General features: G+C 37.6%; 1 protein-coding gene across 1 annotated transcript; it reads left to right on the top strand.

Annotated features, from left to right (window-relative positions):
- The first annotated feature begins 320 nt into the window (after positions 1 to 320).
- Positions 321 to 5,082, top strand: LOC117688923 (serine-rich adhesin for platelets-like). Its single transcript, XM_034467956.2, has 2 exons — positions 321 to 542; positions 1,431 to 5,082. Exon 2 carries the CDS (start codon positions 1,490 to 1,492, stop codon positions 4,457 to 4,459), a length of 2,970 nt encoding a protein of 989 aa, XP_034323847.2. The 5' UTR covers positions 321 to 542; positions 1,431 to 1,489; the 3' UTR covers positions 4,460 to 5,082.
- Positions 5,083 to 13,784: the final 8,702 nt, after the last annotated feature.

Below are 13,784 nucleotides of genomic sequence, written 5' to 3'. Positions count from 1 at the left end.
CTTATCCTAAGGGTAAGTTAATATTAATGGAAGAGCCACAGTAACAGCCACAAGCGTGAACTTTGATTTTCGCTTGTGACGTTGCAGTTTACAGCGTTTAACGTTTGTGACGTCATAACAAAAACTCGTCAATTTGACCTTTGACTACTTGTTGCATTTAGAGGCATTTGAAGATCACAGGATTTAATGGAAAAACACAGTAGAATGTAAATATATACATGTAGATTGTGAATTTGGCTTGATTTTCTTTGACGTCACAATGTTCTTTGACGTCATGTCTTTATTTCATTCATCACTAGTTTAAGCTACGTCACAATCATTCTAAGAAGTCATCTTGGAACCGCCGGTTGGTAACTTACTGCCTCGTCAGATTTTACCAATCTTTTTGCGATTTAGATCGTGGTGTATTCATCACAGAGCTTGAAAATTGGTCTAACCATTCATTTAGTGTCGTCATCTGAGAAAATCACCAATAAACATCGGATAGTAGCGGAGATTTAAAAAAGGAGTACAATAAACAAACCCTTGGCCGCATTTATTTGGTAAGTAAAATTTTATTATTTTCAAAGTGAATACTAGTAAGTCATAGAAATAGTCTTATAAATGCGTATTCTATGTAAATAAATAGTTTTATTTCAGTCGTCTTTTTCAATAATTGTTTCAACGTTGTTACAAATATCTTGCGTTACACGTACACTAATTCACATGAATTGTTATTTATAATGCAAATTAGGTTATATGATTACATATATATAGAAAAACTCGGTTATAGCGAAGTCCTAGGGACCAATGGATTTACTTCGTTATACCCGTAATTTGTTATATCCGTATAACGAATTCGTAATAAATGTAGCGAATTCACTATATACATATTTTCTTTCACCATACTATATTTTTTGCTAATTGAGGCTTAAAATAAAAAATGCATTACTTTGATACATTTAATAATCGGATTGTGAATTGAAACATTTATATGAAAATAAATTCATTCAAACTATTATTTTAAATGTTAGTGGGAACTTTTTAATTTGTAAAGAAATTCGTTATTAAAGTGTTGAATTTTGTTATTATTCACCTCTATATCCGTAAATTCGATATATCCGAATTCTTTATACTGTATACAGGGTTATTTTTACCCTGTGTTATTTGCGCCCTACTTGCAAACGGTTTCCCGTCTTAAATTCGCCCAGATACAGTTGATTTTAAGAGATACAATTTGAGACATTAGAATTCGTACAGTCTTAAATTCGCCCGAGACAACGAGGGCGAAAGGGGCGAAAGTAAAACGGGCGAATATTTCCCTGTTTGCAGTATCCGTTAAATTTTGCAAAGATTTGATAAGAATTTTACCGGGGGCTTAAAAAAACTATCCGTGTTCGTACTAAAAGAGTTAAAAATGTACTCTATAACATCTCTTGTTTCCATTTCAGGCCTTGTTTCATGTAGCTAATCAACCTTTAAAGTCAATCAACGCAACATATATCTAGCTATGGAATTTCCTGTGGAAGGAAATTACACCCCAAACTTCACTGAGTCGGAGTGTTCTATTAGAATTCCGGGTATCGCTTGGAATGAAGAAAGCCCCAGGTCTTTTAGAGAGACACCCAGAATTACTTCCCCAAACAAGGACTCCAGAGATGGTCGTGTTCAGGCATTCAGTGCCCAGAGAACAAGTGATACACCCAGACCAACTGAGGAATTACCCTCTGTAGAGTCCATCATTGAGCGCGTGTGCAGCCAGATTTGCAATGACCTAAGAATGAGTGGTGTACTAAAAGATGAGATAGTGGCTGCACGAGTATACAGCGAGCTCTCAAGCCGCTGTATTCGAAGAAGCACCGATCCAGATGGATCAACTCCAGCTAGTGGCAGATCGTCTGCCATCAACGGATCAAGAGCCGGGCAGAACAATGGCGGCAAATCGTCTAATGGTGACCGAGCTTCTGCTGTATCAAAAACATCATCAAAGCGTTCAGTCGTCAAACCAGCAAATTCTCTCAGCACAAGAAGAGAAGAGAGCAGAAACTCAAGCAAGAACAACCGTGTGCGAAGTTCTGCCAGCAACGAATCAAGGATTGAGCAGAACAATGGCTGTAGCCCAACTGATGACGACCGGGATTCTGTTGTATCTACAGCAACCACTGAGCGTTCAGCCGTCAAATCAGCAAAGTCCCTCAAGAAGAGGAATGAAAAATCATCCCAAGAAAACAGAAACTCGAGCAAAAGTAGCCATGTGAGTTCTCGTGCAGGAAGCGCCCGTTCAGATATTGGATCCACTTCGAGATCATCCAGTTTGGTGTCGAGAGATTTGACGAGAAGTGGAACACCAGCACGTGGACAGCGTGGTTCATCAGCTAACAGTGTCAGTTCTAGAGGACGCGTTCTAGAATCCAGCATGAACAAAGATAGACAAACTCCATCGCCTTCTATCAAACAAATCTACTCACCTTCTATACAGAGCACCCAGAGTACCCCAAGATCTACTGGGAGCAAAAGTTCTGAAAATGTTCAATACCGTCGAAAATCAATTCAGTCTGGTTCAAAACAGGATACGGAAATTGTACCGCTGGACCAACCAAAGCCACAAAACAACGAATCGTCCACTTCTGTTGGAAAAGAGTATGCCTCTAGTCGAAGCAATGCAAGCCATATACCAGTCAGAACCAGAACGCCACGTGTCAAAGACTTTGCACAGATCACATGCAATGAAGACAAAATTAGACAAGATTCCCCGCCTATCGTATACAGTGTAACGAATTCTCCAAGCGGAATTTTCGGTAATAAAGTACACAGCAAATCAGTAGACACTGAAATACTAGTAAAAGACGATAAAAGAAAAATGGACTTCAGTTCACAAGTGTCGTTCACCATGTCCAGTGTTGGTGGGGTCGCTTCTTCTTCAAATGAGGGTGCAAACAATGAGAAGAGGATTGATGAAACAAAGGACAAGTCACCGAAACTTGCTTCAGAAAAGTCAAGTACATCCCAGACTTCAATGGGTGTTTCGTCTGGTCGATCCAGCAAAATACCAATACGATCTGTCACGCCGAAAAGAACAGAGACTGCAAATGCCAAAGCAAAGGATAATGCAAAGAGAATGTCCAAGGAGAAACTTGAAGACTCCAACACTAGTGTCATAGAGAGCGTTAAAAATGTGTCTAGCAGAGAAAACAAAACATCAGATGCAATTGTTAATAAAATGAAAAAGAAAGCAAGCGTCCCAAAAGCAGGTCACAAGAAAGAGGAAAATACTCAGATGAATGCTTTGGAAAGAAGAAAGGCTTATGAAGAAAAACGGAAACTCGAAAGGAAGGGAGCTCTCACTGCGAAGTCTGCAAAGAAAACTAAAATAGCCTCTGAAAAACAGATCAACAACACTGGAGACAAAGATGAACTCCAAAATAAAGCACGAAAAGACCCTATTGTCAGCACCGAAGTCCCTATCACCAAGAAAAAACTTTGTCACAATGAAGACAGTTTCACGTATGAAGATGACTTTGAACCGATTGAGGAAGAAGAAAGAAATGTACATCATGAGTCGGCTGTTGATACTGGGATCGTTGACAGAGCTCTTGCAAAATCTCCAGAGTCTAAAATTGAGATGAAGTCTGTCAACTACGATATCAAACATGAAACATCTGTTAGAGATGATCATACCGAGGGAAAACCCGACAGCACACCCCGCCTCAACTTCATGACCGATAAAGAGATTCACGATTGGCAAGTGGACACAGTGCATGGACGATTTGCGGCAGACGGTGGCCGAGCTTATCCCAGCAGCACGCTATCAGATGTAGATTTTGGATATCTTGGTCCCCCTACCTCCAATGATCTGGTCCAGAGTCAATCAGGCTACCATCCCGGGTATTGTCTCACACACATGCATCCTAGCATTGCACACGTCTATGATAACTTGGATCAGATTCCCGAATACAAAAGAATGAAAGAGAAAACCAAAAGGAAGGCTGGAAAGAGATCTTCTTATGCTGATGAAAACGAGCACGTTCGACGTAAGCCGTCCAACGCTAAAAAGAAAACCACTGTGGGTTACGTTCCCGGATATGGAGCTGTCCGTGTGATGAAGGAAGACGTCGGACAAGCGTATCCGGGAGGGAGAAAGCGTACTTCCAGCAATACGTCATTTCCTGTCATCGAGAATCAGCCCAAACATGGCCGGACACAGAGGCCGGTTGTGGGGTACGTTCCGGGATACGGACCAGTTCGAGGACAACCCGTCCCACTTTTCCCGGAAGTGCCTTCAGAGAGAGTCGTGCTGCCTCCGTTAGATTTTGGTCAGGCCTGTAGTTGTAATGGTGACGTCAAGAGGAGCAAGAAAGGTCGTGAAAAGAAGAGAAGCGAGGATCTGTTGGAGAATCGTGCTCGAGCCAAGCCGTTCAATACTTATGTGGACGAGGAAGCGTCAAGAAGATTTGAACGCCAGTATGCTAGGCATCGATAAAGATTGGAGGGAAATTCTTTTGAAAGATTAAAAGTATAGCAAATGTGTTTATTGTATTGATAAGTTTTATAACTGGGAGTAACGCAATTGTTTACGTAACAAGAATAATTTTAATGTTAAATCTGAGAAATAAATAAGATAGAGAGGATATGTGTAACCCCTCAGCTGATGTTCAATGCTAGTGTTAAGAATTTCAGATTTACCATCAATTATTTTGAAAATGAACATATATTCATGTACGTTATTAATTACGTTATTATTAAAGTACATGCATTTGAAAAAAAAAATTATGAAAAAAACAAAACAAAAGAAAAATCAGAAAACAATAAAAAAAAAATACATGATTGATTGAAGTCAAGCTGTAGGTCATACCTGTTGTTGTTTTATAACCGCAAGGGTTTTGTTTGTTTTGTTTGTAGTGCACTATCATTATATGTCCAAGTAGAATTATTTTCAGTGTACTATACATTTATAATGTGTATATATAATTGGATATTAAAAATCTTCGTATTTTAATTATGAACATTTCAAAAGCAGAACATGAATTGTTCTAACACATGACACTAGTATATTTTGTATGCCGTGTTCTCTTTTGAAAATAAAATTGAAAAATTACAAATTAATGATTTGGATGTTGTTTTATTTTACCCACATAATAAGGCTGAATGGTCAGCAAATTAACCTCCAGATCTACCTGATAATTTAAAATTTTGGTTTTTAATCATGAATTATCGATAATTTAACGTTTTCTATATATCCATAACTCTTCTTTTCAGAGATCAATATAGTCTAAATATGGCTACGACTACCAAATCTCTTAAATGAACGATTTGTTTTTGTTTCGTTGCATTGTCGGCTGGCGCAAAATGTGTTCACAACCGGCGACAATATGTGCTTTTACATTTTCAATATATTCGATCAGTGCTCCGTCTCTATAGTATGTCATGTGCTATATATATTTCTATAATCAGATACCCTTTACACAATTTCACTGAAAAATCTAGTTTTATTCATGATCAACAAATACAACATAATTCAACCAATGTTTAGAATATCGATGTATATGTATTACGTGTTAGATAACAAAAATTTAATTTAGCGTAAAATTAATTTTAAAATAAAGCACCTTTTCCCCAAGAAAATGTAAATGTGAAACATTCATTTTCCTACGCTAGCTGCCTCCTCAATTTTTTTTTCACGAAAATATAGGCCCACTTCGATTGACAATTTTTTCACTAATGAATATTGAATATATTATAAATATGGTGATGTTCCTGTCATAGTTATTGTTTGTTATTTATCGCGCTATCTCTTTTAATTATTAATTGTGTATGAGTGTGTGTTTTGTTTTTAAATGACGGAATGGTTATGCAACACCTGCGCCGTATATCTGATCGCACTCGTGTAGATCCTGTTTAATGATGTGTGCAGTTTGCTAGTGATGCAAGACTGGTAGCAGTATTTGCTACATATATGAAGAACTATTTACGCGAGTTCCTTTACAATTTCAGTGATTTCAGTGATTAATATTTGGAACTAATAGATAAAGAAAATCCAAAGAACAATAGTATGGATTCTGAACAATCCGGACAAATCGTACAAACAATCAATCAAGCATCTACACGGATATGGGAAATTCGAACAGTTATCATCATTTCCAAACAAGCAAATCAAATAATAGATAATTAAATAACTCATTTCGATACAAAGCCCTGTCAAGAGTTATTTAATAACATGGACGCATATTTAACATGTTAAAAAGTCAAAATACGCAAAAAGTATGAATTAATGTAGTCCGAGCATCGCACTACGTCGTCATCCGGATTTTACATTATTGGGTTGACTTTTACATATCGATTTATATATCCGGATTTATATTTTGCTCTTCGCCGCTCTCATAAACAATGTTATTCATAAAGGAATAAAATGGAATGCAGGAATGAACGATAGAAATGATTGAAGTTAATAAAACGCAATTATGGAAAAAGATGAAAAACGACATTTCTCGGGATAAAAATGCACGTGTATATTTATCAAGATCTCGATCAGTCATGATTTGTAACGCCACCGATTTGAGACCAGCATATAATGTATAGTTGATAGCGAGCAAGCTGAAGCCCACAAAAAGGGGAATGAATCTAAATGAAAACTCAAACTATTTCTTACGTTTGAATAATGATTTGGTGTATATTTTATGGTTGTGTTTAACAAATTTTTATTCAAGTTGTATGCACACACCGTTTTGGCTATGAGACTATATGTTTAAAAAAAGAAAGAATTTAATGCTTAAGTGAATTAAGAATTTGATTAACACATGAATCACAATCAACATGCTTTAGTCTGAATATTTCCGGACACGAATCTCTACTAGACAGTGAAATTAGCAAAGTTGCGTTTGCGTGTTATAATATCGGCAATTTCTGCAAAATTGCGTTAACGCGGCGGCGCTTTGTGTTTTAGCGTAACGTCGTGTTGTGCAAAGTTGCGTTAGCGAGACGGTGTATTGTGTGTTATACCGCGATGGCGCAAAGTTGTGTGTTAGCGTGTGTTGTGCAAAGTTGCGTTGGCGCGACGGCACGATGTGTGTTAGTACGATCGACGGCGCGTTTATCTGAACGCAATGTCGCGCTAATGCAAATGGCACTATTCGGACACCATATATTAATTCCTTTACCTGTAACACAGGCTATATCGCTAGCGCCCACGAGCGCTACTAACTAAGTTAATCCATATTTCTGGAATACGTATGCTCGAGTTCATGGTCGGACATTCTCGAAAAACTACTGTAGCTAGACTGTACGATGATAATTTTGTTTTATCAGAAAAAATAAATTATGATCCGAATTCTGAAGTTTCTTAATTCATTGTCTAAATCTTGTAAAAGTTAAAGAAAAACTAACTAAGTCATATACTAGTAATGCTCAGATTGTAGAGAAGAACTAATAAAACATATAGGGTGCGTTCAAAATTGTAGCCTCTGCGCAGGGCTACGCAGCTGCTTCGCTATTGAACTGTAATTAAGCTAACTAAGCCGCAACGTAGAAATCTGATCAGTGCTAAGCATCAAATTTATTAAGAAGGCTACCTTAGATACTACTTGTAACAAGCATGAAAATAAACTTATTTCGATATATTTTGCTCATCCTTTAAGTTATAACAAGATTAGCTTATTAAAAAGCTAAGAAAGTCGGCCAGCGGAAAATTAATTTTACGTGAATACACAATCTATTAAAATACAACATATCTAGTTTCCAAAACAATAATAACATGCGGGTGCACATTTAGTTTGCAGCATTACTTTTATGACTGTACTAGTGTAGTAGGAGATAGGCTTGTAGCAGTGTACATACGATGTATGACTGCACAACTACTAATTACTTTGCAAAGTTTGCTCTATGAATTTCATGGTTCCGTCGCAAACCTCTGCCAGTATATTTCCTCTCCAGTCTACTATTAGAGTCGGTATGATTATCTGCGGATGATAACCATGGTCAGTCTTCCAATACGACGATGCGCAGTTTGATATAAAAACTGACCAGTTTTATAACTTTTTTCAAGTTTCTTCAAATCGGACAGTCTATTTCCTTTCCAGAATTCTAATTCACGTAAGCGGAATTGAAGTAACTGTTTTATTCCAATTTAATTAGTCATGCTGACTAATGAATTTTAACATGTATATTTCTGCTTCAAAATAACATAATTATGTAATTATAGTCTTTAGTTAAATATTTCCAAATCCAAACAGAGACTAGTAACGGCTAATCTAGCGGTCCGCTCAATAGACCTAGATATATAAACGACCTAGCGGGTATGCTAGCTGCTACGATCTTGAACGTAGCCCAGGCTTTTCTAACAGATAGATTATTCCGGCAAGCTCACAAAATATAACCCTAAAAAAACAGGATATCTTTTCAGAGGATACAATACAGTACTTTTCTGATGTAATTCTTTAGTGTTTTTTCATTTTTTGACGGAAAATCCCGATTTAAACGACACTTAAGCGGGAAAATTTTACGTCGAAGCACAACGATAAATTTTATTGGTCAATTTGGCTTGATACTGAAATATCAGAGCAAAGAAACTTTCATCAAAATAAGCCAGTTGATCATGGACCTTCCTTTGTGTGTATAAAATGGATACAGCGCTAATCCATCTATCTTTTTAAAAGATAAAGGTGATCATATAAAACATTATGATTAAAATTACTTAAACTGTACAGAGCATTGATTAGACTACACTTTTGTAGTTGTGCATTAAATAAAAGCCTCTGACTAGGTTTTACTTGCATCGACATTTATGAACAGATATTTGTTATCCTTGTTTATACCAATAGAATAATTCATTGTTACAAATTTTGATATGGAATTTACAGCTCACCCCCCCCCCCCCCCCCGCTACCGCTACATAATACTTAAACTACTCGGGAAAACCTTTCAGAGTTTATTTTTTAAATCACAGATTATTTGCCACTAGTTCATGTTCATTGAAAAAATTGACAATAATGTCATGGACAAACAGTAAGATATTCGATTTATCTGTTATGACATAATTCATTGTAAAATACAACAACACGTGTACATACTTTCTATCAATGCTACTACCGTTAAAACATTTGGCAATCCATTGCGTATTACACCGCGCTACAACACAGAGGAGCAAAGTGGGAACGATAACTCTGGATAGAGATTTTTCTGTGACGCCACAATGTTCTTTGACGTCATGTCTTTGTTCCTTTGATCACTTGTTTATTAAAGCTACGTCACAATCATTCTAAGAAGTCATCTTGGAACCGCCGGTTGGTAACTTACTGCCTCGTCAGATTTTACCAATCATTTTGCGATTTAGATCGTGGTATATTCATCACAGAGCTTGAAAAATTGAGCTTATCATTCATTTAGTCTCGTCATCTGAGAAAATCACCAAAAACTCATTGGATAGAAGCGGAGATTTAAAAGAAGAATAAGGAGTACAACAAACAACCCTTTAGTCGCATTCATTAGGTAAGTAAAATTTCATTTGTATCAAAATGAATGAAAGTTATAGACAGACATAGAAAGTTCAAACAGTGTTATAGATACGTATTCTATGTAAAATAACTAATTTTGTTAGAGTCGTCTTTTTCAATAATATTTACAACGTGATAGGAAGTTTCTTCCACTGCCACCGTTTCATATATAATTACGGTAAATATCCATAATTTATTTAACTTGTTAATCGATACACGCATGTTAAAATTCCTCAACACTTTACATGCATAATTATTTTGAATAAAGATACATGTAGCTTATATGGTTAAATATAAGTAGTCCAAATCATCTCTTATTTCTATTTCAGGCCTTGTTTCTCTTAAAGTTAATCAACCTTTAAAGTCAATCAACGTAACATATATCTAACTATGGAATTTCCTGTGGAAGGAAATTACACCCCAAACTTTACCGAGTCGGAGTGTTCTATTAGAATTCCGGGTATTGCTTGGAATGGAGAAAGCCCCAGAATTACTTCGCCCAATAAGGACTCCAGAGATGGTCGTGTTCAGGCATTCAGTGCCCAGAGAAAAAACGATACACCCAGACCAACCGAGGAATTATCCTCTGTAGTGTCCATCATTGAGCGCGTGTGCAGCCAGATTTGCAATGACCTAAGAAGGAGTGGTGTACTAAAAGATGAGATAGTGGCTGCACGTGTATACAGCGAGCTCTCAAGCCGCTGTATCCGAAGAAGCAGCGATCTAAATGAATCAGTTCCAGCTAGCCCAGCTAGTGGCAGATCGTCTGCCAGCAACGGATCAAGAGTAGGACAGTTAAATAGCAGAAAATCATCTAATGGTGACCGAGCTTCTGCCTTATCAAAAACAGCCACAGAGCGTTCAGTCACCAAACTAGCAAATTCTCTCAACACAAGAGGAGAAGAGAGCAGAAACTCAACCAAGAGCAACCCTGTGAGAAGTTCTGCCAGCAACGAATCAAGAATTGAACAGAACGATGGTCTTAGCCCAAGTGATGGCGACCGGGTTTCTGTCGTATCTACAGCAAACACTGAGCGTTCAGTCGTCAAATCAGCAAAGTCCCTCAACAAAAGGAATGAAAAATCATCCCAAGAAAACAGAAACTCGAGCAAAAGTAGCCGTGTTAGTTCTCGTGCAAGAAGCGCCCATTCAGAGATTGCAACTACTTCAAGATCGGCCAGTTCAGTATCGAGAAACTTGACGAGGAGTGGAACACCAGCACATGGACAGCGTGTTACGTCAGCTAACAGTGTCAGTTCTAGAGGACGCGTTCTAGAATCCGGAATGAACAAACATAGACATACTCCATCGCCTTCTTTTAGACAAACCTCATCACCTTCTATACAGAGTATCCAGAGTACCCCAAGAACTACTGAGGGCAGGAGTTTTGAAAATATCCGAGACCGTACAAAATCAATTCAGTCCGGTTCAAAGCAGGATAATAATACTTTACTGCTGGATCAACCAAAGCCACAAAACAATGAATCGTCCACTTCTATTGGAAAAGAGTGTGCCTCTAGTAGAAGCAGAACAAGCCATATTCCAGTCAGAACCAGAACGCCACGTGACAAGGACGTTGCACTGGTCACACGCAATGAGGACAAAATTGGACAAGCTTCCCCGCCTATCGCATACAGAAAAACGAAATCTGAAAGCGGACATTTCGGTAATAAAGTACACAGCAAATCAGTAGACACTGAAATAGAGCGATGTGAGAGAAAAACGGGATACAGTTCACAAGTGTCGTCCACAGTGTCAAGTGTTGGTTTCGCCGCTCCTACATCAACTGAGGATGCATACAAACAAATGATGATTGATGACACAAAAGACAAGTCATCCAAACTTGCTTCAGAAACATCAAGTTCATCCCAGACTTCAATGAAAGTCTCATCTAGTCGATCAAGCAAAATACCAATACGATCTGTCACGCCGGAAGTCACAAAGCCTGCGAATACTAAAGCAAAGGATAATCCAAAGAGACTATCCAATGAGAAATTTGAGAACCCCGATACTAGTGTCAACGAAAGCGCTAAGAATGTGTCTGGTAAAAAAATCAAGGGATCCAATGAAATCGTTAAAAAAGCAACAAAGAAACCAAGTGTCCCAAAAGCAGGACAAAAGAAAGAAGAAAACACTCAAATGAATGCTCTAGAAAGAAGAAAGTCCTATGAAGCAAAACGCAAACTCGAACGGAACGGGGGTCTTACTGCCAAGACTGCAAAGAAAACTGAAAAAGTCACTAAAATGCAAATCAACAAAAATGGAGACAAAGATGAACTCAAAATTAACACACGAAAAGAAACGAATGTCAACACCGAAGTCCCCATCACTGAGAAAAACCCTTGTCACAATGAAGACAATTTTACATATGAAGATGACTTCGAACCGATGGATGATGAGGAAACAAAAGAAAGTGCGTCGCCTGCCGATAATAGGGTTGTTCCCTTTGCTCCGGTGTCTAAGACTGAAATTGTGTGTGCCAACCACGATGTCAAACAAAGATCGTCTGTCACACATGATCATACTGAGGGAGACCCCGACAACACACCTCGCCTCAACTTCATGACCAATAGAGAGATCCACGCTTGGCACATGGACACGGTGCATGGAAAATTGGCAGCAGACATTGGACGAGTTTATCCCAGCAGCACGCGATCAGATGTAGATTTTGGATATCTTAGTCATCCTACCTCCAATGATCTGGTTCAGAGTCAATCAGGCTACCACCCCGGGTATTGTCTCACACACATGCATCCTAGCATTGCACACGTCTATGATAACTTGGATCAGGTTCCCGAATACAAAAGAATAAAGGAGAAAACCAAAAGGAAGGCCGGAAAGAGATCTTCTTATGCTGATGAAAACGAGCACGTTCGACGTAAGCCGTCCAACGCTAAAAAGAAAACCACGGTGGGTTACGTTCCCGGATATGGAGCTGTCCGTGTGATGAAGGAAGACGTCGGACAAGCTTGTCCTGGAGGGAGAAAGCGCACCTCCAGCAATACGTCATTTCCTGTCATCGAGCATCAGCCCAAACATGGCCGGACACAGAGGCCGGTTGTGGGGTACGTTCCGGGATATGGACCAGTTCGAGGACAACCCGTCCCACTTTTCCCGGAAGTGCCTTCAGAGAGAGTCGTGCTGCCTCCGTTAGATTTTGGTCAGGCCTGTAGTTGTAATGGTGACGTCAAGAGGAGCAAGAAAGGTCGTGACAAGAAGAGAAGCGAGGATCTGTTGGAGCATCGTGCTCGAGCCAAGCCGTTCAATACTTATGTGGACGAGGAAGCGTCAAGAAGATTCGAACGCCAGTATGCTATGCATCGATAAAGACTGAAAGGGGTTTCTGAAAAAAAAAAAAAAACATTGAAAATATTGCAATTGTGTTAATTAAATTGATAAGTTTCATAACCAGGTGTAAAGCAATATGTTTAGTTGAATTTAAAATCCAGAATAATTTTGATGTTAATTTTGAACAAGATTTAAAAAGAATTATCACCCCCTTCCCATCAAAAACACCCCCCCCCCCAAAAAAAAAAACCATGGGATTAAAAAAGTCTGAAATGATTAGATTAGAATGTGTAGTACTTTAGCTAATATGTATACATATTATTAATGTGTATGAAAAAGAAATTAAAATATTATTTTAAAAAAAAAACTAAAAGAAAAAAAAAATTAAAAAAAAAAGAAAAGATAAATCTTAAAACAATAAAAAAAAATATCTCATGATTGATTGTTTTAAAGCTGTTACGTCTATTTTCCTTATAAATACAAGTTTGATGATTATTTTTGTAGTGTTCTGTCTTTATGTATTGAAATGTTATCATTTTCAGTGGACTATACGAGTACATTTATAATCTGTATAATTGGATATTTTAACTCTTTGTATTTTAACAAATATTTCAAAAGCAGAAAATGAATTGTTCTAACACAATGTACTTGTATTTATTATATGCCATGTTTTCTTTGAAATTAAATAAAATTTAATAATTAATGATTTGGATGTTGTTTTATTTTACCTCCTTAAGGATGTTGAATGGTCACCAAATTACCCGTATGCATCACATATACCTTAAAATTTAAGATATGGTGTTTTTAGCAATAAAATGTCACTATTGAAAAGAGTTACAAATATCTTAACTTTAAAATTTGAATATATTATTCATAACTTTTCCACTCAATGAGATCAAAGTAGTCTAAAAATGACAACGACCACCAGCCCTCTTAAGTATACGATTTGTTTGACTGTTGTCCTATTTTGTCGCTGGATACAAAATCTGTAACTGTAGTGACAATATATGGACCTACTTTTACAAAGATATA

Source organism: Magallana gigas, chromosome 6, assembly GCF_963853765.1.
Source record: "Magallana gigas chromosome 6, xbMagGiga1.1, whole genome shotgun sequence".
In the NCBI taxonomy this organism is placed as follows: Eukaryota; Metazoa; Mollusca; class Bivalvia; order Ostreida; family Ostreidae; genus Magallana; species Magallana gigas.
The sequence above is the reverse complement of the archived record's forward strand: the minus strand, read 5'-3'. Positions and strand labels throughout refer to the sequence as shown.